General features: G+C 44.5%; 1 protein-coding gene across 5 annotated transcripts; it reads left to right on the top strand.

The window, feature by feature from the left end:
* The first annotated feature begins 1,480 nt into the window (after positions 1-1,480).
* Positions 1,481-27,552, top strand: LOC124885003 (ovarian cancer G-protein coupled receptor 1). 5 transcript variants are annotated; one of them, XM_047393128.1, is made up of 9 exons: positions 1,481-1,689; positions 1,759-1,909; positions 21,434-21,583; positions 21,841-22,027; positions 23,371-23,520; positions 23,649-23,782; positions 23,910-24,132; positions 24,713-24,893; positions 24,967-27,552. In XM_047393128.1, the coding sequence occupies exons 4-9, from the start codon at positions 21,941-21,943 to the stop codon at positions 25,419-25,421; spliced, it is 1,230 nt and encodes a 409-aa protein (XP_047249084.1). In that variant the 5' UTR covers positions 1,481-1,689; positions 1,759-1,909; positions 21,434-21,583; positions 21,841-21,940; the 3' UTR covers positions 25,422-27,552. The 5 variants fall into 5 exon arrangements, with proteins under 5 accessions (XP_047249084.1, XP_047249083.1, XP_047249085.1 ...); XM_047393127.1 differs by adding an exon at positions 20,349-20,460 and having other exon boundaries at positions 1,481-1,909; XM_047393129.1 differs by having other exon boundaries at positions 1,481-1,909; positions 21,516-21,583.
* Positions 27,553-27,920: the final 368 nt, after the last annotated feature.

Raw genomic sequence — 27,920 nt, 5'->3', positions numbered from 1 at the left:
AGAATGAAATTAAACTCGCCTGCAAGCTCCTGTTTCTCCAGAGATTGCTTCCTTCGTGTGAGACGGGAGATGGTAGCAGCTAGCATTAGCTTGAGCTCGCTATTTATCACCTCAGCCGGTGACGTCGGAGCTGCAATGCATGCTGGAAGACGGAGTAGTTCGTTTACCTTACAATATGGACAATGGCCCAACATAGTTTTGCTAACACATTTAACTGAGGGGGTACCTCGGGTACACAGGTCCGAAAGGTTGGGAACCACTGGTCTAGAACACGCTGATGAAAACGGTTTCTAATGGTCTGACGTGACTGTTGGGTGCCTCTTACTTCCATTAAATTTTCCTGGAGTTGAGCGGCGTTCATCATCCAGTTCTGCAGGGTTCTGTTCTCAATGAAGAGGTCATCAGTGTTGGATGTGGCCAAAGGACGTCGACTTCTCTGTCTTTCTGTGACTCTTCCAGTCTCTCTGGATCTCTGTTCCAACCTGCTGATGACTCTGTGACTCTAAGCTCAGTGGCCATTTCTCTCTGAGAACATCCTGTTGATGGTGAGGTTCTGGTGATCAGATGTTAGGTGTGGTCTTGGTCTCATGATGTCAGAATCTGAACAGCATGATGAGGAGGACCGTTTAGATCCCAACTCTGATTGAACCAGGAACTTTAGTGGTTGATTCATGGATCAAACACCTGCTTTGAATTTTGCCGTTTCAGTTCCTTGTTAGAGAACAGAAATCTGAAACATTGAACAGTTGGATATGTTCATTCAGAGGTTTAGAGAAGGTCAAATTAAGCTCACCTGGAAAGGTCGCAGTGTGTTTTAGGTTCATCCTGAAATTTCACCTGAAGGTTGAATAACTTTTAGTTAGTCGTGTCATTTCTGGATGAAAGGAGATCCCATATTTTCCAAAATGAGGGATCATAATATCAATATGGCAGCAGGACTTAGGTTAGCAGAGCTGGATGAAGGACAAGACTTCTGGAACAATGTCCTTTGGACAGATGGGACCAAAGTAGAGATGTTCGACCATGATGGCCAGAACCATGATGGAGGAAACCCAAACACAGCAGATCAAACAGTTCCCAGTTACAGTTCCCGGTAACTTTGTTAAATCCTTATGGACTCTAATGTCTACTACTGATACGTCTTTATTGTAAATGGTCTTATTTCTTCTCACGGTTTAGATTTGATCTTTTAGATGAAACTTGGTCTGACATTGATCTTCTCATTGAAGCTTGTCCTCCTGAACATTCCTACATAAAGTCCCCTCGGTCTTCTGGTCGGGTTGAAGGGTTGCAGCTGTTTTTAAAAATGATTTTAACCATAAATCTGTTACCTTCACTGAGCCTTGGACTTCTTCTGTTTCTAATTTTTATTGCCTTGTTATCGCCGCGCTGCTCTAACATTTCATTGTCCAACCCCTGTAGATGTGACACAGGGAGTCCGCCTGCTGGTGGCCCCGCGGGGCTTCCATACAGCAGCGGTTAGGAGGCAACCTGAAACTAATCAAATCTGAGGGACTCAAACCTGTCCGCAGGTCACTTTCTCACATGTTTATGACGTCCTCACTCCGGATGCGCCTCCGCCATTTGCGGCAGAATTGCGTGGGTTTTTGAACGTGTGCGCGCGCTCTGCGGTGCGTGGAAGAGCGCGCGCTGTCAGTTTGACGCAGACTGTCGGAGCGGAAACACTCGGTGAGGATCTCTTCTTTCCTCCGTTTTAACTGTGTTTAAAAGAAGTTTGAAACCTGCGCGCTTCTTCAGGCGCCTGATTTCAGGATTATTTGAGGATTCATCTCAAGAATATCCACGGATCCTCCCAGCGAGGCAGAGCTGCTGAGGCACCAGGAAGGTTCCGCTGCATGCAGAACATGTGAGGAGACCACAGGTGGACACCGTGGACATCCAGCTGATGGTAGGGATATCTGAGGACTGTTGTCATGGTGATGTGGAGGTTGTGCGCCTTCTTTCTGTCAGGTTTAGGGAAACATGCGGACTTCTAATCTCCATGTTGGAGCTTAACTAAGGTCCAGTTTCACCCTCAAACCGACCCAACAACTGTTTGATATGTTTACTAAACATTGAATATTTTCAGAAGATCACAAGAAAAGATGTTATAAATGTTTGGTGATTCATCCAGATAAAAAAATCTACAGATTATCTCTAAACTGTTCCTTGATGTTGAAAGAAATTGTCTTGGAGAACATTTTGATTCCACTCTTGATCCATGGCAGGGTTCTTTGGCAGAACTGCCTTGAAAGAGAAGCAACACCACACATTGATTGGGTCATGATGGTTCAGTGTTGGAACCACTCAGAACTCATGGTGGCTCTCAAGGTTTTCTTCTCATCATGTTCCAAACAATCAGCAGGAGGATTCATCAGATTAAAGAACTTTGCTCCAGTCTCCTGCTGTCCAACATTCTGTGGTCTTCTTCCTGCAGAGCTTTGGTTTCTTGGACAGAAAGTGGCTTCTTTATTCCACTTGCGTGGAGATGCAATTGACCCCACCTGCTGCCAAAACTGAAAAAGCTCTGCACTGGTGGCAACATGATTTAATTGGGAACTCCTCAGGAAGAGGGAGAGATGGTTTCATACATCAGGAAATTACCACTCTGCACATAAATCTAAAAATGTGAAAAGTCAGAAGAAAAGTGTTTGTAAAACATCTGTGTCGCTGTACAGATGTGATGCATCAGACTTATGTTAATCATCATTTTAACAACGTTTCCTTTTTAACTGTGTTCCGCCTTGCTACTCTCAACAGGCTGATTTCCATGTTTAGGACCAAGAGATCTGAAAAAAAAAAAACCAGTGGGAATGCTGAGCTCTGGCATCAATTCAACACAACGTCCACCCAAGGGAAAAGTAGTGAGAGCACAGTCCCAGGTTCAGTTTGAGCTCAGACAGTGAAGATTTATCTCCAGTGAGAAGGAGGAAATCAGTAGAAATGCAGTAGCTTGGAGACCTAACAAACTAGCATCTGTGGTGAAGGACTTCAATCTTGCTCTAAAACTCTGGCAGCACTCAGGTACAGTAGATGTGACACCGGCTCTGCCTTTCGTCCTAGCCGGTGCCCCAGCAGAACACTATACATCAGCGAGCCATGCAGTGATTGTGCAAGTCTCACTTTTTTCCACATAAGCCTATTTAACTCATGAGGGTTCAACTCCACATCAGGGATGTAGATGTCAATATTTTACTCTGAGGACGGGGTCTCTTACAGCAGTCCATCTGTTAGCTTTTATTGCCAAGTTTGTGACACAAACAAGGAATTTGATTCCAGTACACTTTTCAATTCAGTTTATTTATATAGCTCCAACTCACAACACATGTCGTCTCAAGGTTCTTCACAAAAGTCAGGTTCATATATTCCAGTTAATCCTAACTATTGAACAGTTCAGTCAGATTCAGTTATTTATTCAAATTGGATAAAAAGTTTTTCTATCTAAGGAAACCCAGCAGATTGCATCCAGTCAGTGACTTGCAGCATTCACTCCTCCTGGATGAGCATGTAGAGACAGTGGACAGTCACTGGTGTTGACTTTGCAGCAATCCCTCATACTGAGCATGCATGTAGCGACAGTGGAGAGGAAAAACTCCCTTTTAACAGGAAGAAACCTCCAGCAGAACCAGAACCAGGATCAGTGTGAGAAGCCATCTGCCACGACCGACTGGATCCAAACAGCGGGAATGAGCTTCCTCAGTAGGATGGCTGGGTTCTGCTTTAGACATAGGAAGATGAGCTCCATCATCCAGTAGGAGCTCCGAGTAGAGCTGCTGCTCCTCCACAAAGAGAGGTTCCTCTGATCATGATGATCCTGGGCATTTTCCTCTGGAGGTTTTTACATCTTTGTGGGAGGAGACACTGATCAGATCGAACAGAACAGCCCCTCTGTCTAGAAATACAACAGCATCAGCAGCAAAGTAACAACGGAAGCTCACAGATACACAAAAATAAGCAATAGTAAAAATAAGATGGAAACTACAGTGAGGTCGCATATACACCATTAAAAGTATCGGTACATCTCAAAATTAGAATATTGTGAAAAAGTTTAATATTTTTGTCAGAAAGTGAAACTCGTTCGTTCGTTCGTTCGTCGTCTTCCGCTTATCCAGGACCGGGTCGCGGGGGCAGCAGACTCAGCAGAGACGCCCAGACGTCCCTCTCTCCAGACACCTCCTCCAGTTCCTCCAGGGGGAGCCCAAGGCGTTCCCAGGCCAGCCGAGAGACATAGTCCCTCCAGCGTGTCCTGGGCCGTCCCCTGGGCCTCCTCCCGGTGGGACGTGCCTGGAACACCTCCCGAGGAAGGCGTCCAGGAGACATCCGGTATAGATGCCCGAGCCACCTCAACTGGCTCCTCTCAATGTGGAGGAGCAGCGGCTCTACTCCGAGCTCCTCCCGGATGGCCGAGCTCCTCACCCTATCTCTAAGGGAGTGCCCGGCCACCCTACGGAGGAAGCTCATTTCAGCCGCTTGTATCCGGGATCTCGTTCTTTCAGTCATGACCCAAAGTTCATGCCCATAGGTGAGGGTAGGAACGTAGACCGACCGGTAAATCGAGAGCTTCGCTTTTCGGCTCAGCTCTCTCTTCACCACAACGGACCGGCACAGCGCCCCCATTACTGTGGCAGCTGCACCGATCCGTCTGTCGATCTCCCGCTCCATTCTTCCCTCACTCGTGAACAAGACCCCGAGATACTTAAACTCCTCCACTTGAGGCAGGAACTCCCCTCCAACCTGAAGAGGACAAGCCACCCTTTTCCGGTCGAGTACCATGGCCTTGGACTTGGAGGAGCTGATCCTCATCCCAGCCGCTTCACACTCGGCTGCGAACCGCCACAGCGCATGCTGTAGGTCTTGGCTAGAGGGGGCCAGCAGGACCACGTCATCCGCAAAAAGAAGAGACGAAATCCACTGCTCCCCAAACCAGACCTCCTCCGGCCCTTGGCTGCGTCTAGAAATCCTGTCCATAAAAGTTATGAACAGGACCGGTGACAAAGGGCAGCCCTGCCGGAGTCCAACATGCACTGGGAACAGGTCCGACTTAGTGCCGGCAATGCTGACCAAACTCCTGCTCTGCTCGTACAGGGACCGGATGGCCCCTAGTAAAGGGCCCCCGATTCCATACTCCTGGAGCACCCCCCACAGGGCATCACGAGGGACACAGTCGAATGCCTTCTCCAGGTCCACAAAACACATGTGAACCGGTTGGGCAAACTCCCATGAACCCTCGAGTACCCTGTAGAGGGTATAGAGCTGGTCCAGTGTTCCACGGCCGGGATGAAAACCACACTGTTCCTCCTGAAGCCGAGGTTCGACTATCGGTCGGACTCTCCTCTCCAATACCCTGGCGTAGGCCTTACCAGGGAGGCTGAGGAGTGTGATCCCCCTGTAGTTGGAACACACCCTCCGGTCCCCCTTCTTATGTAGGGGGACCACCACCCCAGTCTGCCAGTCCAGAGGCACTGTCCCCGACCGCCACGCAATGTTGAAGAGGCGTGTCAACCATGACAGCCCTACAACATCCAGAGACTTGAGGTACTCAGGGCGGATCTCATCCACCCCCGAAGCCTTGCCACCGCGGAGCTTTTTAACCACCTCGGTGACTTCAGCCTGGATGATGAAAGAGTCCAACCCCGAGTCCCCAGCCTCTGTTTCCACCACGGAATGCGTGATGGCAGGATTGAGGAGATCCTCGAAGTACTCCTTCCACCGCCCGATAATGTCCTCAGTCGAGGTCAGCTTCCTCCCACCCCCACTATAAACAGTGTTGGCAGAGCACTGCTTCCCCCTCCTGAGGCGTCGGACGGTTTGCCAGAATCGCTTCGAGGCCAACCGGTAGTCCTTCTCCATGGCCTCACTGAACTCTTCCCAGGTCCGAGTTTTTGCCTCTGCCACAGCCCGGGCCGCAGCACGCTTGGCCTCACGGTACCCGTCAGCAGCCTCAGGAGTCCCACAAGCCAACCACAGCCGATAGGACTCCTTCTTCAGCTTAACAGCATCCCTTACTGCCGGTGTCCACCACCGGGTTCTGGGATTGCCGCCACGACAGGCACCGCAGACCTTACGGCCGCAGCTACGGGCAGCAGCATCGACAATAGATGCAGAGAACATGGTCCACTCGGACTCTATGTCTCCAACATCCCCCGGGATCTGGTCAAAGCTCTCCCGGAGGTGGGAGTTGAATACATCCCTGGCCGAGGGCTCCGCCAGATGTTCCCAGCAGACCCTCACTATGCGCTTGGGCCTGCCGAGTCTGTCCGGCTTTCTCCTCCTCCAGCGGATCCAACTCACCACCAGGTGGTGATCAGTGGACAGCTCAGCCCCTCTCTTCACTGTGATGAGTGAAACTCATCACAGTGAAATATTTCAAGGCTAAATTTATTGTAATGTTGATAATTCTGGCTGACAGAATAAAAACCCAAAATTCAGTGCCTCAGAAAACCATAATATTAATCACGATTAATAAAGGAGATTTTAAACAGAAATGATCCATCCGTGGTTCTGTTGATGTGTTCTGGAAGCCCAAGTTGCTTTGATAGCAGCTTTCAGCTCATCTGCATTTTTGGTTCTGATCCCTTTCATCTTCCTCTTGATAGAACTCTATGGGGTTCTGGTCAGCCCAGTTTGGTGGTCAATCAAGCACAGTAACACCATGGTCATTGGACCAGCTTTTGGTACCTTTGTGAGCCGGTACCAAACCCTGCTGGAAAATGGAACCAGCATCTCCATAAAGCTGGTCAGCAGAAGAAAGCTTGAAATGATCTAAAAGATCCTGGTAGATGGTGAAACCCAGTGTACCAGCACCAGCAAACAGCATGGCACCCCAATCCATCACTGACTGTAGAAACTTCACTCTGGACTTCAAGGATGCTGGGCCTCTCCACTCTTCCTCCAGACTCTGGGCCTGGAATGAAATGTGATTATTTTTAATCTGAAGAGTGTTAAATATGAAGCAGTCATTAAACAATGGATATAAAACGGAGAAGCTGCCATACTGCCATCTAGCGTGTCTGCTGCGTATTGCAGCCAGACGTCCCAGTTCTTAAATCAGAGGGAACCCGTTGGAGCGACTTGTCATCAGGTTATGGGCCCAGAGGGTCGCTCAGTGAAGTTCTTATGTCAGATAAATGGTTTTATGGGACTTACCATGGATGATAAGCTGTACACTGACAAGCTCAGTGGACCAGATAACCAGGTAATGGAGCATTTGCTGAAAGCTAAAAGAGTCCATTTTCCATGTTAGTGCTGGAAGTGAGTACACCCCAGGTGTATTTGATAACAAGCTACCAAACTCCAAGAGAGGCTTGGGACACGCTAAAAGGATATTTCAGGAGAGACGCGTTGGCAAACAAATCTTTTCTGAAGAAAAAATATTTCAGATGTGAACTGAAGGAGAAGCAACGTTTAAATGAGCATCTAGGATGAACGAAGGAACTGACTGATCACCCAGGAGCAATAGGTGCTGTGATTGAAGATGAGATTGTAACACTCCTGGGTGGTCCACCACCAAGCTATGCTTGTCAGTGCTCTAGAAACAAAAAGGGATCATTTAACATTGCAGTTTGTTCAGCAAGCAGTAATAAATGAGGAGCAAAAGCATGTCAATGTGATGATGACACAGTGCTGCTACATTGGGTGGTGCATCAGCCATGTCAAACACAAGTTCAGAGAAATGCAGGACAATTCAAAGGCATTGGGAACTGAAAGGCAGAGTTCATGGAGATGTTACAAGTGTGGAAAAGAACTGTTCAAGCTGGAAAACACAAATCAAAAACCACAAGGCTAAAAATGTGATCTGTGAAAATGCAGAAAACTCATCTGAGAGCGCTTTTGTTGCTAAAAACGCAAACGAAAAAAAGGGCCAAAACGAGATGAGTGGTGGATTGATTCTGGAGCATCATGACCTGTGATAAACACATCCAAGACTACCAGAAAGGTGGGTGTTCAGAGTCAAGTTCAGACCAACGGTATGATTTAGCTCAATTTGTACATTATTACTCTGCCAGTCAGAATAACCTACAATAACATCAAATTGATGTCACTGCATTCTTAAATGGACCCCTAGAGGAAGAAATATACATTTAACAACCAGAGGGATAAATTAAACGAGATCAGGAACATCCTGTGTGCAAACTGAGGAAATCAGTCCACTAAAACAGTCTCCTGGTTCACAAAATTCATGAAGGATCTTGGATTTAAACAGAGAACCTCAGATCCCTGTGTTTTTTAAGGTCATCCCAGGAGCTGGAGATTATTGTGGTCTACATGGATGATCTTATGCAACTGAAAGCATGTCACAGAGGAGCCCTAAAAAATAATGGACATGAGGGAGCTGTTCTATATCCTGGGCATCTCAGCTGTCCAAGACAAAGCAAAAAAAAAGCACCTTTCTTCATCAGAAAGAGTACATTGAAACCATTCTTCAGAAGTATGGGGTGGATGATGGAAATCCAGTTGCAACCCCTGCTGACTTCAGAGTTAAGCTGTAAAAGGTGTCAGTGATGGTGTGAATTCAAGTTCTTTCCAGTCCATGGTAGAACGTCTGCTATATGCGACAATGATGGCAAGACCAAACATAGCACAATCAGGGAGTACTGTGTCAAAGTTCAGTGCAAATACAACTCCTCTGAAGAGAATTATTTAATACTTAAAGGGCAAAGTGAACCTTGCTCTTAAGTATGATTGTTCAGGAAATGAAACTTTGGTTGGCTTCTACGAAGCTGACTGGGCTGGAGATCAGAATGACCGCCGGTCAACAACTGACAACATATTTCTACTTAGTGGGGGAGCAGTGAGCTGGCTAAGCAAGAAACAACAGTTGCACTCAACAGCAGAAGCTTAGTATGTTGCTCTCAGTCAAGTAGCCTGTGAAGATATCAAGTTGAGAAGATTACGGAGTGATCTCATTATGGACACTACATCTACAGTGCTTCTGGAGGACAATCAAGGAGCCATCGCAAAAGCAAAGGATCCAGTGGACCATTCGAGAACAAAGCACAGACATTTGAGAACATTATATTCGTGAAAATGTGCAGAATGGTGAAGTTGCAATACTGTCCAAAAGAGGAGATGAAGGCAGATAGATGACAAAGCCACTTACAAGAAAGACGTTTGAGTATCGTAGAAGGGAGGTTGGGTTTATTCTGGTGTAATTCTATCATAGAATGTTCTGCTATGTATTTCTAACAAGGGCAACGTTTTTCTACTGAACATAGAAGACAACGGTAACCTAGAAATAGGTTACCTAATAGGTTATCTTGCAAGTTTTTAAGTTTTATTCTTTCAATATCATATTTTGCCTTAACGACTTTGTAAAATTCAGTGGGAGAGTTGAAATATAAAGCAGTCATTGTACAATGATGTAAATGGAGATGTTATACCGCCATCTAGTGTGTCTGCTGAGTATTACAGTTGTAAGTCCCAGTTCTACAAAATAAAGGAAACATGTAGGAGCGACTTTTTGTCATCAAAGAGAACTTTGGACCACTGAGCAACAGTCCAGTTATTTTTTTTCTCCTTAGCCTAGGTAAGACACTTATAGTCCATGTGTAGGATTCATCTGTGGGTGGTGGCTCTGGGTGCACTGGTTTCAGCCTTAATGCACACCTTGTGAAGCTCCCCCAAATATGTGACTAGATTTTGCTCAACAATCCTTTCAAGGCTGCAGTTTTTCCTGTTACTGGGGCACCTTATCCTACCACACTTTTTCCTTCCACTCAACGTTTTATGAATATGATTCTATACATTATTCTGAACAACCAGCTTCTTCAGCAATGACCTTTTGTGTCTTCCCTATCTTGCAGAGGGTGTCCATGTCTGTCTTCTGGACATCTATCCAGTCATAAATCTTTTCCATGATTGTGTCTCCTACTGACCCAGACCATTTAGAGGCTCAGGAAACCTTTGCAGGTGCTTGGAGTTAATTAGCTGATCAGGGTGGGACACCATGAGTTTCCAATGTTTAGCTTTCCCACATATTCCACAACATTCAGATTGGCACCTTTGGGAACAACAAGCCATGGTTTACTCCACACCTCAGGAATCTCTGCAGGGAAAAGGAAGAAGCTCACAGCAGTGGAGATTGGGTGCGGTACAGGCAGGCTAGGAACAGACTAACAAAGGAGATCAAAGCAGCTAAGAGAAGCTACAGTGAGAAGCTGAAGAACATCCTTTCTACTGGTGACACTTCAGCTGTATGGACTGGTCTGAGAAACCTGACTGCCTACAAGAGCCCCTCCACCCATCCTGAACAGAGTCGTCTCCTGGCCAACCGTCTGAATGGCTTCTACTGCAGACATGACAGGAAGCTGTTCACACCTCAAACCATCTCCTCTACATCCCATTCAGGAACAAGTTCTTCCCATAAAGCAACCAACCCCCCACCATCAGATCCTCTGCCTGCACTAAAGATCTCTGAGGAAGATGTAAACAGGCTCTTTCATGAAAACAAAGAAAGCTGGAGGACCTGATAACGTCTCCCCATCATGCCTGAAAGCCTGTGCAAATCAACTTGCTCCGATCTTCACAAGGATCTTCAACAAGTCACTGGAGACGTGTGAGGTCCCCTACTGCCTCAAACGATCCACCATCATCCCGGTTCCCAAGAAACCCACCATCCTAGGATTAAATGACTACAGGCCTGTAGCCCTGACGTCTGTGGTCATGAAATCCTTTGAGTGGCTGGTGTTGAAGCACCTGAAAGACATCACAGGCCCCCTGCTGGACCTCCTGCAGTTTACTTACCGAGCAAACAGGTCGGCAGATGATGCTGTTAACTTAGGTCTACACTTCATCCTGCAACACCTCGACCATCCAGGGACGTACGCCAGGATCCTGTTTGTAGACTTCAGCTCGGCCTTCAACACCATCATACCAGACATCCATCACCAGAAGCTCACCCAGCTCAACGTCCCAGCCTCCACCTGTCAGTGGATCAACAGCTTCCTGATGGACCGACAGCTGCAGGTGAGACTGGAGAGCATCTTCTCCCGATCCAGATCAATAAGTACTGGTGCCCCCCAGGGGTGTGTTCTATCTCCACTCCTCTTCTCTCTGAACACAAATGACTGCACCTCATCGGACTCGTCCGTGAAACTCCTGAAGTTTGCAGATGACACCACTGTCATTGGACTGATCCAGGACGGTGATGAGTCTGCATACAGACAGCAGGTGGATCAGCTGGTACACTGGTGCAGTCAGAACTACCTTGAACTCAACCCACTCAAGACTGTGGAAATGGTGGTGGACTTTCGGAGAACACCACCCCCATACACCCCCCTCACCATCCTCAACAACACTGTATCAGCCGTGGACCACTTCAGGTTCTTAGGAACCACCATCTCTGAGGACCTGAGATGGTCTTCACACATAGACACTGTTCGAAAGAAGGCCCAGCAGAGACTGTACTTCCTGAGGCAACTCAAGAAGTTCAACCTTCCACAGGAGCTGCTGGTCATCTTCTCCACTGCCATCATTCAGTCTGTCCTGTCTTCATCCATCTCAGTGTGGTTTGGATCATCCACAAAACAGGACAGGTCCAGACTGCAACGAATAATCAGGCCTGCAGAGAGAATCATCAGGGCTGACCTTCCCTCCATCCAAGACTTATACAGGTCAAAGGTCAAGAAAAGAGCTACTAAAATCTCTGCTGACCCCACACACCCTGCACATAAACTGTACAGAGTTTTACCTTCAGGTGGCGCTACAGAGCACTGTTCACTAAAACCAGCCACAGAGACAGTTTCTTCCCCCAGGCTGTTTCTCTGATGAACATTCAATAGAGTACAAAACAACAGCATACAGATGTTGCAAATGTACCTTTTTATTTATGTATATTTACACACTACTGAAAAAAATAAAGGGAACTCTTAAACAACACAATATAATTCCAAGTAAATCAAACTTCTGTGAAATCAAACTGTCCACTTAGGAAGCAACACTGATTGACAATTAATTTCACATCTTGTTGTTCAAATGAAAAAGACAACAGGAGGAAATCTTTGGTGATTATCAAGACACTCAATAAAGGAGTGGTTCTGCAGGTGGGGACCACAGACCACTTCTCAGTACCGATGATTTCTGGCTGATGTTTTGGTCACTTTTGAATGTTGGTGGTGCTTTCACACTCGTGGTAGCATGAGACGGACTCTACAACCCACACAAGTGGCTCAGGTGGTGCAGCTCATCCAGGATGGCACATCAATGGAAGCTGTGGCAAGAAGGTTTGCTGTGTCTGTCAGCGTAGTGTCCAGAACCTGGAGGTGCTACCAGGAGACAGGCCAGTACACCAGGAGACGTGGAGGAGGCCGTAGGAGGGCAACAACCCAGCAGCAGGACCGCTACCTCCACCTTTGTGCAAGGAGGAACAGGAGGAGCACTGCCAGAGCCCTGCAAAATGACCTCCAGCAGACCACAAATGTGCATGTGTCTGTACAAACGGTTAGAAACCGACTCCATGAGGATGGTATGAGGGCCCAACGTCCACAAATGGAGGTTGTGCTCACAGCCCAACACCGTGCAGGATGCTTGGCATTTACCAGAGAACACCAGGATTGGCAAATTCGCCACTGGCGCCCTGTGGTCTTCACAGATGAAAGCAGGTTCACACTGAGCACATGTGACAGACGTGACAGAGTCTGGAGACACCGTGGAGAGAGATCTGCTGCCTGCAACATCCTTCAGCATGACTGGTTTGGTAGTGGGTCAGTAATGGTGTGGGGTGGCATTTCTTTCATGTGCTCGCCAGAGGTAGCCTGACTGACATTAGGTACCAAGATGAGATCCTCAGACCCCTTGTGAGACCATATGCTGGTCCGGTTGGTCCTGGGTTCCTCCTAATGCAGGACAATGCTAGACCTCATGTGGCTGGAGTGTGTCAGCAGTTCTTGGAAGATGAAGACATTGAAGCTATGGACTGGCCCACCTGTTCCTCAGACCTGAATCTGATTGAGAACATCTGGGACATCATGTCTCGCTCCATCCACCAACGTCACGTTGCACCACAGACTGTCCAGGCGTTGTAGGGAGGTCATAGAGGCACATGGAGGTTACACACAATACTGAGCCTCATGTTGACTTGTTTTAAGGACATTACATCAAAGTTGGATCAGCCTCTAGTGTGTTTTTCCACTTTAATTTTGTGTGTGACTCCAAATCCAGGCCTCCATTGGTTAATAACTTTGATTTCCATTCATGATTTTTGTGTGATTTTGTTGTCAGCACATTCAACTTTGTACAGAACAAAGTATTTAATGAGAATATTTCATTCATTCAGATCTAGGATGTGTTATTTGAGGGTTCCCTTCATTTTCTGGAGCAGTGTATATTTAAGGACATAAAGATATATGCAGAATATATCTTATAACGCGAAAAAAAAAAAAAACCCAGAGAGCAAAGTGTACCGGAGTCAAATTCTTTGTTTTTTGAATGTACAAACTTGGCAATAAAGCGGATTCTGATTCTGATTTGATGGGTTTTCATTTTCTCTCAGCCACAATCATCAAAATTGGAAAAAATATTTCACTTTATGTTTGATGAATCCAAGTTTCACTTTCTGACAAAAATCTCTTTCAAGATATAACTTTTTGAGTACCTAGGATGCAGTTAGTCTGTCACTGAAGCAGCTCTCTAGTCCTGCAACAGTTTCATGCATGGGGTGGGACACGGTCAAACTGTAGGGTGGAAGACATTGTCCACCAGTGGTGCTATTTCTGCCAGAGTGCCTCTATCTCCCAGCTAAACTGTGTCGAGGGGCTATTCTAGGACAGAACTGCCTTCTAACCAAAAAATTAAATCCACCCAAAACCAATCTCTGGGCCTCTGGAAAAAAGTAATTACCACTTATTGTTAAAACATCAAATCAACCACAACTTAAAATTCCCCAAAAGACCATTAATGACTCATCCGTGAGGTCACAGGAGAAACCAGATCAAAGCTCTGCAAGCCTCTTGCCTCGGTTAAGGTCAGAGTTTAGACTGGGCAAAATGGTCTCCATGGTAGAGTTCCAAGGTCAAACCCCCTACTGATCCAAAAGAACATAATTTCTGCCATCAAACATGCTAGTAGCAAGGTGCTGGCAAACATGGTGGCTCCTCAGCATCGGGGTCTGGGGCGTACGGGGATGTTGGTGCCAGGGCAGCCCCATGTGATGTTTCTGGGGGGGTGGAGGTTGGTGTGGGCGCAGGCAGGACAAAAGGGGGCCAGTTGGGGAGCTGGTCTCCATGGTGGGATTCATGCTGGTGCTTTGCTGCCTACCCCCTCCCCCCTCACATATGCAACATCACACAGCAGTAGGGTCTTGGGGGTGTGGGACCATGGGCCCTGTTGGCATTGGGGGAGCAACATTCAGTGCCTTCCTTCTGCTATATTTGGACACATCCTGCACCTCAATTTTATTACACTAAAGACACTCAGGGCTTTGAGGTAGGGGTGGGGGTGAGGGAGACTGCTGTCAACAAGCAGTGGGGTTTGTACATCTCACCCAGAACCCCAATTTTAATGCACTTTAGACACACATCTGCATTCATCACAGAACTTCAACAGCTGACCCTCTGGTGTTAAATACAATGTGCCCGTCTTACTTTTTTCCTTCCGGGTTCTGACCGCTGCGGTGAACTGGTGCCTGCCCAATATGTTGGGTGCTCTGGGGATCTCCCCCGTTTAGTGCCAGGAGGTCTTACTGCTGGGGGTTGCTGGTTCTTCGGCCTGGAGGCAGCTACTCCTGTGCCTTGTCGGTGACCTACTTCTGTGCTGGGCATATGGTTGCCCTGGGGTGAAGCTTTATGTCTGGCTGCCTGGGACTGCTGCAGCCTTCCGGAGCTGGCTGTACCTGCCCTTTGCTGCTCTTAGGTGCTGTAGATTCAATGCCTTCTACCGTTCTAGTCACACTTGAGCCCTGCCTACTCTGGTGCTGGACTTAATCTGGAATCTGAAAGTTAGTCACTGTCTTGAGACATCCTATTTGTAGAGCAAATCTGCCCTGGCACATGTAGGCAGCCATCTGCTCCATATAATATGTCTGAAATGCTGCAACAGGGCAAGTCGAAAAAAACAAAACAAAACATGGTGTTGGCAGTGTGACGATCTTTGGCCACTTTGCTGCTTCAAGACCGGGACGACTTTCTATAATTGATGGAACCATAAATTCTGCTCTAGCAGGAAATCCTGAAGGGAAATGTCTGACCATCAGTGGCCTTAAGATCACTTGGGTTATACAGCAGAACAATGATCCAAAACTCACCAGCAAATCCACCCTTAAACAGCTGATTAAAAACAAAATGAAGGTTTATGAGTGGTATAATTAAAGCCTGGTCCTGAATCCTACTGAGATGTCGTAGCCTGACCTGTAACAAGCCTTTCATGCTGGAAAACCTGAATTAAATCCCTTTTTGAGGAGCGGGTCCGAATTTCTCCACAGTGATTGAAAAAATAATCTGAAACATTTTAGTGACAAAAAACCCCCCCAGAAAAATTGGCAAGGGGGTAAATAATTTTCTACCGCATTGTACTCAGTCGTGATCTGGCACCAGTATTGACTATGGGAGGAAGACAAGCTGGTGGAGGTAGTATGATGCACAATGTTGTACTGCTTGGGTCCATGTGGATGTTATTCTGACACCTTTTAGCTGATGGCCTCCTTCAGCAGAACAATGCTCCCTAGTTCATTGAGGGTCTGTTGACCCAGTTAGGAACAGCTGCTCTGATGAAGGAAATCCCTTCACTGTTAAATCCATAACTAAATCTGCCAACAAAGAACCCGAAGCACCTTTTAAAAAGTTACAGTTAACAGAAAGAAATGATCTTAGGGCAAATTGCCATCATCAAAAAGTCTCATTGGGTCACTTAGTGTGATATTTTGAAGCTCTGGCCTGGTTTAGACGCCTGCTCAGTTTGTTTTTGAGGTGGCTTTTTGTTCCTGTTAGTTCTTTCTCTCCAAGTGTGGCTGAAGGTAAATCTATCAAACCCTGAAGCACTGACTCCTGTAGCAGGTGTCACTGTTTAACATCTCAATCAGCGTCGGTTTGCTTTGGAGTCCAGCAGGAGCAGCAGACAAAGCTGAAGGCATCAACTCTCTGCATGTTTTGACTCCTGCAGGCTGGCTGCTCATCTTCAGGGTGTGAGCAGGCCTGTCATGATGCTCTGATTTAACATGAATCATAGCCAAGAAATAGGATAGAGTGACACGTGGCGTCACCACAGCTTCACCGGATGAGACCAGATATCTGCTGGGAGAAACCTTTTCAGATTGATGTTCTCTGTCGGTTCTCCTGATGGTTAGACTGCGTGGAAACAGTCAGGGAGGCCTGGGAAGCAGTTACTGATAAGGTGATGGATCTGGTGGCCAGGACAACCAATTTACAACTGGGTCCTGTTGCTATGGTTACTGCTGCCAGGTCAGCAATTGGAGGAAAAGGCTCCGGCACTCCAGCTGCCCCTGGGAAAACAGTATTGATCACTGGGTCATTTGTTAACCAGCCGAGGCTGTTTACCAGCCTGCCTCTGGCCAGCAACACATCACGCTGTGTAATTAATGCTTTGGTTCCGTTAGGGACTCAGCTCCAAGCTGTTGGTCCAGCCATTCATCTCTCTAATCTATCAAATATCTGGAAGATTGCTTTCAAGTAGGACTTATGAAACTGTGTGAATACTAATGGCTTGATGTGTAATACTCCTGCTGGCCACTAGGTGCTGCTTCCCACACATTTCTGCTACAGCCTGGCACGGCGAAGAAGAAGCTGAGCTGAAAGATGAAGCTTTGAATTTCCTGCTCTATCCACGTACCAACCTTCACCATCCTGAGATGGCGATCAGGCGGGAAGAACCGGATCCTGGCAGCTGGAACGAGCTTCCTGTGTAGGATGACTGGGCTCTGTTGCTTCGCTGCACTTGTTTTAACCACCAGCTTCATCCACAGTGCAGAGGTCAAATCACTTGCTACTAGAAACCATAAGTCCAGACTAAAACCCAGGCTCAACAGAACCTTTCCAGAACCTTTCTAGTGGAGGCAGCAAATCCACCGGACATTTCCCCTCTCTGAGAAGAGGTCAACTTTAGAACCGTTCTGATTGATCACATCATTCAGATACCAGGACATTATGCCATATACTGTTCTTTACTGAGGAGCAGCTGCTGCAGCCAGACTCCCTCCAACTGGCCCATCAGAACCAGTCAGTTTGGAAGACCCATTCTGGAAACACTGACATTGACAATAGGATTAGAACTGCACAACTTTTGAAATAAAACTTTATTCAGATGGAAATGAATAATTTTTTCCTCTAGCTGGATAGACGTGTCTATCTGAAGTCTGTGTGCAATAAACCCAGAGCAGAAAGACACGATCAAGTTATCATCTCAGTGACTGATTATGTTGTTAAATGAGGGAGCTGCTTAAAATCCATTTGAGTGATTTATCAAAAACACCTGCGATAGATTCATTCATTCATGTATGGATGACTGATTGTAGTGTGAATCGCTTTGGGGTTTCTGGGGACTGGATAAAGCGCCTACAGGGTTATATACCTCAGTGTTTATTTCTGGAAATGTTGATTCTGTTTTATAGAAAATTACAATGATAAACTAGATTTTTAATTTAGAAATGTTCTGTTCTGACCTACACCGTCTTGGAGAAGATGGCTGACCCAACAGTTGTACAGCAGACATACACACATGGAGAGGAAGATGAGTGACACCAGAACCAACAATGCAGACGACTGGAATTGAGGTCCATCGGAACCACTGGGGGATGATGTTAGGAAAACATGCAGTATGGTGAAAAATTGTGATGTTCATGTTTGATGTTTCAGTTTGTGAGCTTCAGCATCTGGGTCCCATCAGTGGTGAGCATCAATAGCATCTAACTAGCCAGATCTATTACTGACATCACTTCAGACTGACACTGAGCATGCTCTGACATGTTGCACAAACTGCATTTTATATATTTGTAGCTGTAAGTACCATACTGTAAAATTATTAATTAAAAAGTAAATGAACATTTCTAAACTACTGGAGCTCCATCAGTTTGACTAAAGATCTACCTGTGACAATAGACGTGTTTCCTACTGTGTGCATGTTTGTTGTCATGGTTACTGTTTCATTTAGGCCCAGATTCATCCTGACGAGGATAGGTCTTCAGCACAGTATAAGCCAGAACAAGTTCAATAGACTCAAACTGCTGTGGGTCAGAAACAAAAGGGCTCCAACTTAGTCAACCTAAATCAGGTTCATCTGAATGTCGTTTTGAATGTTTACTGGTCCAGTTTTTCCTCATCAGTGATGAACCTGGAATCAGATCAACACTGAAGCTTCAGGCTTTTATTTTAAACACACGTAGCTTATAATGATGTGTTTGTTGGACTGCAGGTGGATTAATGTGTCCTGGTTCTTAAATCCGAGGATCCATGTCTAATTACCCCCTCTGCTCTTAATTTGCTCTTAATCTGCTGCTTTGGCTCGTTACGCCGGCTTCATCCATGAAATCTCCTTCCTTGGATCAATTAATCATCTGTGGACTGCAGCTGAGCCCTTAGAACCACTAAATGTTCCTGAATTAAAAGAGCAAACCAGCTGCTATGTCACATAATGACACTCAGAAAACACAGTCAATGGTTGCCATGGTGCCTCCCACCTTTTCCAGTAGCAGAAAAGATGAGAATCAGTCAGGCTGTTCAACCCAGACAAGAAATTTAACTTGTCAGAACCTTGTGGTGGCTAAAGGAGTTTAAATCCAAAAAATATTTCATGGGGTCCGAACCATCATCACACACCAAGCTGAACATTCTGACCCGTCTCACATGGAGGGAAATGTGTTTGGAGGTGTCTTATGGAGTCAGAGAAGATTTTTCAGCAGGATCAAAGCCTTAATGAGTCACGTGATAATTATTAGTCATATGAATGAGGTGCACATATGCTGCTCCTGCATGGAGAACAGACTCTACCACCTGTCCCAAAGCTGAAATGGTGCAGACTCAAGGAAGGGGAAGCTCACCTGTAGCAGCAGAACCTACACAGGAAAGCTCATGGTCACATCTTAGATGCAGACTTAACGAAACAAAAATGACTCTGGAGGAATGCTGCACGGTCCGGCTGTGACAGAGATGCAGGCTGTGGTTTCCATCTGTGGCTCTAAATGTTTGCCAGTATGTGATTAAGAGACCATTCTGAAGATCCTGGCATGCCAAAGTAAACACATACAGATTATAGTAGGAGGGCTTCCTGTCCATTCGCTCTCTGTTGCACAGAAACAAATCTCTGAAACTTAAGTTTAACCTCATCAAACTATTGTTTCTTGCATTTTCACGCTAATCCTGCCTTACAACCATGTACAACTTGTTGGGTTAAGAGTTACTGCATCTGTGCTTAATGCAACTACTGTTTGGACTTGATATTATCAGCCTGTGTCACTAAAACTCTCTGGCTTTTCAAACAAGTACTTAGCTTCATTTTTAGTTTGTGCAAATAATATATCTGTTACACCTAACAACTAAAAATGAATATTATTGTGTAAGGATGGAGCAAATGAATGCATTACCACATCCAACAGGAGTTCTGATAGTCAGCAGGCAAACCTGTATCTAAAAGGAAACAAACACAGAATACAGGAAAAACAGGAGGAGGAACAACGAGGAGCTGATTACCTGAGGACAGGCGTGGACCAATCAGCTTAATGAAAACAGCTGGGAGACCAAAATATAGGAATGAAATATTACTAGACTAAATCCAAAACCCAGTCCTGTTTGCACATCTATATCACAGCCATCAGAACCACTATTTAAAGTTTAACTGGGTCACAGATAGTTGGGCTTTACCTGACCCAGTTATCATTCTGATCCTTTTTCCAGTTTTTTCAGCTAAAAGTGTGATGATGGTTCTGACCCAGTGAAATATTCAGAACCCTTTGGATTTAACCAGTTTCTCCATCCAATCATAGCTTTTGTCTGTCTCCTTCCAGCCTGTGTCGTCCACTGCTGTAGGACTTCAGACCAATAAGAGCCCAGAGTGCAGAGAGACACGCCCACACACACCAGTAGATTTTAGCTGTGAATAGTTCTGTAGAAACTTGACCTGAAGGTTCTGTTTAATCAGTCAGATCTCCTACAGAAAACACTGCAGACACATTAAAAGGTCCATGTGAGACCAGCAGAAGGTTCTGGCTCTCACGACTAAAGATTGTTTCTGATCCAACTTCTGCTTTTCACACAGTGACTGAGGCTGACGTTCTCACCACATCTCAAATTAAAATGTATTTATAAAACATATTTAAACAACAAAGTGCTGAACAGATGAAAACTGCAGTGAGCAGGAAGGCAGCGGAGCGAGGCCCAGACTGATGGTCATATTTCTGCTAACTGCAGAGCAGACAGGCTGCAGCGTTCTGCACAAGGACACGTAGCAGTGTTTGATCAGAGCCGAACTACAATGAGTTGCAACAATCCAGTTTTAACGCTCCACGTCTTTGAGAGAGAGGTAACCTTTGACCTTAGCTATGATTCTACACTTGTGAGCACTGACTCAGCATTTTTAGGCTAGAATTTCAAGTTGTTACACAGCAGCTTCTTCTTTCCTATATAAACCATCCTGCAGTCATTGGGCAAGAGGTGGGGATACCTTCTGGTTTGTCACACAAGATCTGCAGACATGTTCATTGAAGTGAATGTTCTTTTAAACATTGTCTGGGGAATTACACATATATGGGATTTTTTTTCTCATTTAAAGGCCTATTTTATGGCTTTATATTGAAATTAAATGTGGGGTTTAGACTCTTAACATATCTATCTATCTATCTATCTATCTATCTATCTATCTATCTATCTATCTATCTATCTATCTATCTATCTATCTATCTATCTATCTATCTATCTATCTATCTATCTATCATCTATCTATCTATCTATCTATCTATCTATCTATCTATCTATCTATCTATCTATCTATCTATCTATCTATCTATCTATCTATCTATCTATCTATCTATCTATCTATCATCTATCTATCTATCTATCTATCTATCTATCTATCTATCTATCTATCTATCTATCTATCTATCTATCTATCTATCATCTATCTATCTATCTATCTATCTATCTATCTATCTATCTATCTATCTATCTATCTATCTATCTATCTATCTATCTATCATCTATCTATCTATCTATCTATCTATCTATCTATCTATCTATCTATCTATCTATCTATCTATCTATCTATTGTCCGTTAATATCAAATAAACAAAGTAGGATAATAAACAATTTTAAATAATGATGAGCATGTAAATAAGCTATGTTCAAACATGTTGATACTGTGACAATTAATCTTGCTTAGTTTTATCATGATTTTAAACATTTCTGAATCCAGTTTAAATTCTATGATGTTAATTTGTCTCCACTGACAAGTGCTTTTGTTTTATTTATTGTTTGTTTTTTGTAACAACCAATCACAGCTCTTAGAAGACAGCGTCACCTCTAGCAACAAGGTCAACAGCACCTCCTCACTAAGAGGAGTTTCTGTTGTCTCCTCCTCAGAGTTGCTCTCAGCAGAGAACTGAATCACTCTGAAGCTGAGACTCCTTGGCAGGAATGTTCAGGCTAAGGTAGGACATCTCAGAGAGACTCTGTGGTGATGGTGTGTTCAGGATGATGAGCAGTGTTTGTTGTTCTGCTGGACATAGTGACTGACTGATGGATGGATGATAGATGGACGGATGGATAAATGGGTGGATGATGGAAAACGATTAGATCAGTTTCTGTTCCTCTTCCATCAGATTTGATGGAACGTCTTCATATTAATGACATCAAATCTTAGAAAACAACAGATCTTGTCTAATATAAACTCTCCTGCTCTCCACAGACTAAAAGAAGCTGGACTTTCCCATCCTGCTTGAGGATCAACGTGGTTGCAAGGAAGTTATGATTCAGGGTGAAGTAGTCTGAGTGTGGTTGGGTCTATCATGCTTGAAGAGGATGTGATTAACTGCACCATCAGCCATGAAATCCACCAGTACGTCTTCTCCTGTGTCTACATTCTGGTGTTGGTGGTGAGTGAGTTTTTAATATCAGCTGATGAACGCTTTAGTAATGGAAATTGCTGATAATTCAGATTGAGGAAGATTGAAAAGCAGCTTCCTCTTTGAAACAATTATTGCAAGAGTGATGCCTGAAGAACCAATCAACAGAGTTGTGGCATCACTGCGGTTATGTTTAGCAAGAGTTCCTTACCACCTTGAGGAGACACCACTAAATATGCTTTTTGTTTGCTTTGGCTGAGACATCTGATCATCACAAGTGTGCAGATCTTGCTGGTGATACTGGTTCTCTATGCAGCCCACTTACAGTTTAACCGGAGACATTTACTGGAGATGTTTGTATCTCTATGAGGTACCTAGAGGGTTCTGATATAGTGTGGGCTCTGACCATTTAAAGACTTACAGAAAACTACAAAGATTATTATGCGGTATAAACCTTTTCAACAACGACAAAAAAAAAACTTTCATGATTTTACGTTTGAACAAGCAGAGTCCTGAGAATACTGAACCACAGCCACAACCTGTTTAGGTCTGCATTACCATCTTGGTGAAAACATGAAGCACCTCAACCAACATAACATTTGTCTAATAGTACAGATGTTCTGGACTACAAAGGTCTAAGTAGACCACGATGTACTCCACCTTAAAGTTAGCCTGTTAATGCTCATTTACTCCCAATGTTAGCATGCTCACACTAACGTCTACAGCTAGGTTTCAGACTGCCTGGCATAATTGTTTACAAGGATGGACACTGCATCTGTCAAAATATCCCATGATGCATTGCACTTAAGCCAACATTAGTGTAATGTTAGAATTAGCATTATCATGCTAATGCTTACTTCTCATAACAGTAATGTTAGCCACTTCTTGAATATGCCAACTTTAATATGCTAATTCTAGCATTCACTATTAGTTGTGATTTTCAAACATTTTTAAGATGCCCAACCAATGTAGAATGAATACACAGAGCAGAGCATGCAAATGCTAACACAAGCATGCTAACATCTACAGCTAATTTTTGTAGTATTCTGACTTGTATAGTATTTCAGGAAACCTCCCAGAAGTCATGTAGATACAATATTATTATAAATAATATTCCTTTAGTTTACAGAAGGTAAAAGCCTTGTTATAGGAGCAGACCATGCTTAGAGTAAGTAGATACAGTGAAACTGAGCAATGTGTGGGTTAACTGGTGACAGGAAGCTGGTCTGGGATGTGGAAGGAAGGCTGTGAGTCGCCATGGTTCTTACTGGCAGGAGAACACCTTCATATCTTTTGTTGTACCATGTAGAACCAAACAATGGGAGTCTGTTCAATCCAAACACATTAATTTAAATGATTCTGCTTGATTTCAGGTTGGTGTTCCCTCCAACCTGTACTCCCTGTACCATGCAGCTCTCCAGCTGAAGCAGAGGAACGAGCTCGGTGTTTATCTGTTGAACCTCACTGTGTCGGACCTGTTGTACCAGGCTTCTTTACCACTCTGGCTGCAGTACATCTTTCAGGTAATGGTTTGTAAATAATTCATTCTTATAAAGATAAAAAACTAAAAGGAAGAAGACAGCTTGTCACATAACTGTTGTCTTGTGGATCTACAGTATAGTTGTTTTCTGTTTCTGGGTTTTTATTTCAGGACGATGATTGGCAGTACAGGGAGTGGTTGTGTCAGCTGTGTGGGTTCCTGCTCTATGAAAACATTTACATCAGCATTGGCTTTCTGTGCTGCATCAGTCTCGATCGCTACCTAGCTGTAGTCCATCCTCTCAGGTAGATTTGGTGGTAAAGGTTCAGATCAAGGGAGTCAGTAGCTTCTGTAAAACCCAACATACAGAAGGAATACTGTCATCTGAAATGTTCTGCCTAAATAAAAACATGTTTCTGTTTCTGTTTCCAGGTTTACCTCTCTACGCTCTATGACTGCAGCATGGATCGTCAGTGGCATCATCTGGATGAAAGAGATAGCAGTAGGTGTGGTTTTCTTTCGCCATAAAGAGGTGACCAGGGACCGGACCAACCAGTCTGTGTGCTTCGAGCACTACCCTATGAGGCCGTGGGAATATCCAATCAACTACTACCGGTTCACCATCGGCTTCCTGTTCCCATTAGCCATCCTCTCGGTAAAAAAACCTCAGAACCTGTCCTCTGCTCAGAGAGACAGCTAAACACAAGAAAATGTCCTAAGGTTCTTAAAGAATGTACAAGTTGACCAGAAAGTGAGAGTGCTGTCTATGATTTGTTTGCATTGTCCCTTTGCTTCCAAGATAAACCCTAAGGTTTACCCAAAGGTGGGAAGTGGGAACAGTTGACCTCCACCCAAATTACCATGACCACTTGTACTTGGTTAAATCCCAGTTGGTTAGAAAAGTCCTAGACTGTTGGTAAAAATAATTCCTCTTTGTTCCACCACTTGAGGGAGCACTAGTAATGGACCACCATTAGTCCAGGCCACTTCAACTGGATGTAAAGTGAAAATCAAATGATGCCTTTTCTGTGCAATTCCAACTTCCTTCCTATATTAAATACAAAAATCTGCTCTGGTGCACCACTCGGGTGGTTGTCTGGGTCCCTATGTTGAACCTTTGAAATGGACAACTGGAAAGAATCTCAGGAAATCAAAATTAGAAGCTGGCCTTTCTTATTCTTGATATTTGTAGCGGGTACAGTGGGAATGAATTCTGACATTTTCTGCTGGTGCAGATCAGCTACCTGTGTGTCCTCCGCGCTGTGGGTCGTAGCGCGGGAACTCAGCCAGATCAGAAGACGAGGATCAGGCAGTTGGTGAGCAGCACCATCCTCATCTTCCTGGTCTGCTTCTCGCCGTACCACGTCTTCCTGCTGATCCGAACACTGTTTGAGCGGGAGTGCAGCTTTATAACAGGTGCTGTTTCATTAAATGGAACAGGTGATTACTCGTGTAAATGTTTTTTAACTCCAGTTCTGACTTTTTCCAGGAATCTTTAACTACTACCACCTGTCGCTGCTGCTGACCACCCTGAACTGCGTGGCCGACCCGGCGCTGTACTGCTTTGTCAGCGAGAGCGCCCGTCGGGGGCTCTACAGGGTCTTTGTCAAACCCGTTGCCAGGATAATCTGCTGCTGCTGTCGCCGGGGCAATACCAGCCCCATCAACCCAGCCAGCGACTCCCATGAGGTGGCCACCAACGAGAACAATGGCCACCCAACTGTAACGCTGTTGACGCATACTTGCATGGACAACAACTCAGAACCAGACGGCAAAAACACCACTTCAATCACTCAGACTGAAGACAAAACTATTATCCTGTCAACTATCCAAAATAACTCCCGCTGGGAGGACAAATGTGAAGACGGGGAGATCAGCTGTGTGATAGCCATGGAAGAGAAGATGACAGGAGGCACTGAGGAAAGTGACAGGAAGGACAGCTGAAAGTTTCAGGACAAATCAGAACCATGGAGACTGTGGAGAGACAGATCATAGACGAACAGCTGACCTGCCTGAGGCCCTGCTGTGTTTACATTATTATTAAATCTATGATGTTACCAACCACCTGTTTACAATTCTGCCTGCTGTTTTTTTGAGAAGTTAAAGAGGAGGAAGTAGAGAAGAGATCCTGCTACAAAAGTTCATAAATCATGAGATCAGTGGCACAAAAATACAACAAAAATCTGAACCTTAAGAAGGTAAGAAGAACTAAACCCCAAAGACGTGAATGAACATGAAGTAACCAGCAACTCTCTTTGCAAAGATGATGCAAAGATAGTTGTTGGTTACTTTCTTCCTTCCTTGAACACTTCCTGTCTCACGTTGCACCGATGTGTAACCATTTCATGCCCATAGACTAGCAGCCGAAGGTTGAACTTTACATGGATCATGATCATTCTAGCCTTTATTTCAACTGTGCTTTTTCCAGGGTGGAATGATCTGTCGGTCCGTGCAACCGTTTATCCATTTCCACATTCACTGGAATAGCTCATTGAAACTGGTTTGTTTCCTGGATCAGGATTTTAATCATGGTCCTAAAATTATCAGCAGTCCAACATGGAGATGTTTATGAAGTTCGGGCTTCTGTCCTTATCAGCACCCTCTCAGTCTATGGTGATGTAAAACAGGCATCGCTGTGGAAAAGAAACTGTTGTTCCAGGAGTTTCCATCCAGGCCTAAGCCCTGATGTTTTCTGGGTTGCTCCTGAACTTCCAAATCAGTTTTCTTTTATCTTAGGTTAACAGTTTGGGTCTTCTTCCAGATCTTGCTATATTACACATCTGAATATCTTGTACAGTGCTGTGAAAAACAATGTACACCCTTACAGATTTCTTGTTTTTGCTTTTGTTGTCCCACTTATATGTTTCAGATCACACTAAAGTTAAAATCCACTAAAGATAACCTCAGCGAATACAAGAATTTAATAAAGGAACAAATCTAACTTGTCCCTGCATGAAAAAATAAATACCCCTAAACCTAATAACTGGTTGTTTCACACTTAGCAACAAAAGCAGCTAAGTTTGAGTTTTTAACATCAACGTGGAAGAACTTTGAACCACTGTGCTTTGCTGAATGGATTTAATTCAGACACATTAGAGGGTTTTCTAGCATGAACAGCCTGTTGAAGGTCATCAAACAGCATCCCAACTGGATTTAAATTCAGACTTTGACTAGACCACCTCAAAATCTTGACTTTATTTCTTTGGGCCTTAGAAGTCCTGAAGCAACTCCGGACCATCATACTACCACCACCATGTTTGACTGTAGACATAATGTTCTGCTTCTGAAATGCTGTGTTAGCTTAACATTTTAATTGGTCATTTTACAGACACATGATGATGTAAACAAACAGCAAGGTGTCTCCTGGAGTAGCAGTGGTGTTTACATCATGGTGGTATTTAGGGCTACAGATCTAACAGTAATGGGTTTAAAATGATTATTGTCCTTCGTTTATTATAAAAGGACTGAATGAAGTGATCGTACAATTTACTGGCTAATGGCCTTTAGCATATGGCAATGTCATTGTCCATTTATGGTAAGGATGTCCATATATGGTAAGGAGGAGGGTCTTCACCATCCGTCTCAAAATGGGACTAAAATCATCTTTGTCCAACATTTTAGTAGCTGCTGTTCTTTTAAATGTTTTTATGGTGAAAATAACAGAAATCTATTAGGGGGTAAATACTTTTCTACAGCACTACACTCACAAAAATACAACTATTTGAAGGCATGATCTTATAATTAGCTTGTGTAAATCTAGAGCAAATCTAGAGCAAATTTCACTCAGCCCAGTTAGTGCTGGCCTTTTATGCTGCAGAGAGAACATTTTACAGGTCAAAGGTCAAAGCACTCTGGAAACTTGAGCTCCACTGACCAAGAGGACCATGATGCTGAGTTTAGTCTGATTTAATGTCTGACAGTGAGAAGGAAGCTCCTTTTCTTCAGGGTGTGGAAGTATCTGGTCTCCACTGGATGAATCTGAGCCTGTGTTTTGTGGTTCTTAACATCACTACAGTTCTATCATCATCCCATCGTAGAAAACAGCAGTTTAAATAAACTTCTGGTCTGACCCGCAGCCTTGCTTGTGTATTTATGTCTCCAGGGGGTAAAGTATTCAGACGACTTATGGAGGTAAATATTCACAGTAAAACTTGAAATCTGTTGCTTTGCACAACCCAGAACAGCTTAGTTACATACAGCAGTAGACGGCTTGCAGGTCAGCACAACTTTAGTAAAGTTTTTACAACGTTGCCTCTGAATCTGACTTCCTCTTCCTTCAGTCTGGTTTCAACTGCTGATATAAGTTCAGAGTGATTTGAGAATAAAAACGGTCATGTGGAATCAGTCATCTCTCTGTCAATTACTGTCAGGAACAATAATCTTTGCAGTCAGGCCATACAATCATCACACATGCAGGAACCAAAAAGCACTAACTAGCATCAG

Source organism: Girardinichthys multiradiatus, chromosome 19, assembly GCF_021462225.1.
Source record: "Girardinichthys multiradiatus isolate DD_20200921_A chromosome 19, DD_fGirMul_XY1, whole genome shotgun sequence".
In the NCBI taxonomy this organism is placed as follows: Eukaryota; Metazoa; Chordata; class Actinopteri; order Cyprinodontiformes; family Goodeidae; genus Girardinichthys; species Girardinichthys multiradiatus.
Note: the sequence above shows the minus strand (reverse complement) of the source record. Positions and strands in the feature narration are given on the sequence as shown.

What these genes read in the sequence shown, in the direction of transcription:
- LOC124885003 (XM_047393128.1), top strand. Translation starts at nt 21,941, where the DNA reads ATGCTTGAAGAGGATGTGATTAACTGCACCATCAGCCATGAAATCCAC. An exon ending in GGCTGCAGTACATCTTTCAG is followed by an intron (nt 23,521 to 23,648) that starts GTAATGGTTTGT and finishes TTTTTATTTCAG; the next exon opens with GACGATGATTGGCAGTACAG. An exon ending in GGAGTGCAGCTTTATAACAG is followed by an intron (nt 24,894 to 24,966) that starts GTGCTGTTTCAT and finishes GACTTTTTCCAG; the next exon opens with GAATCTTTAACTACTACCAC.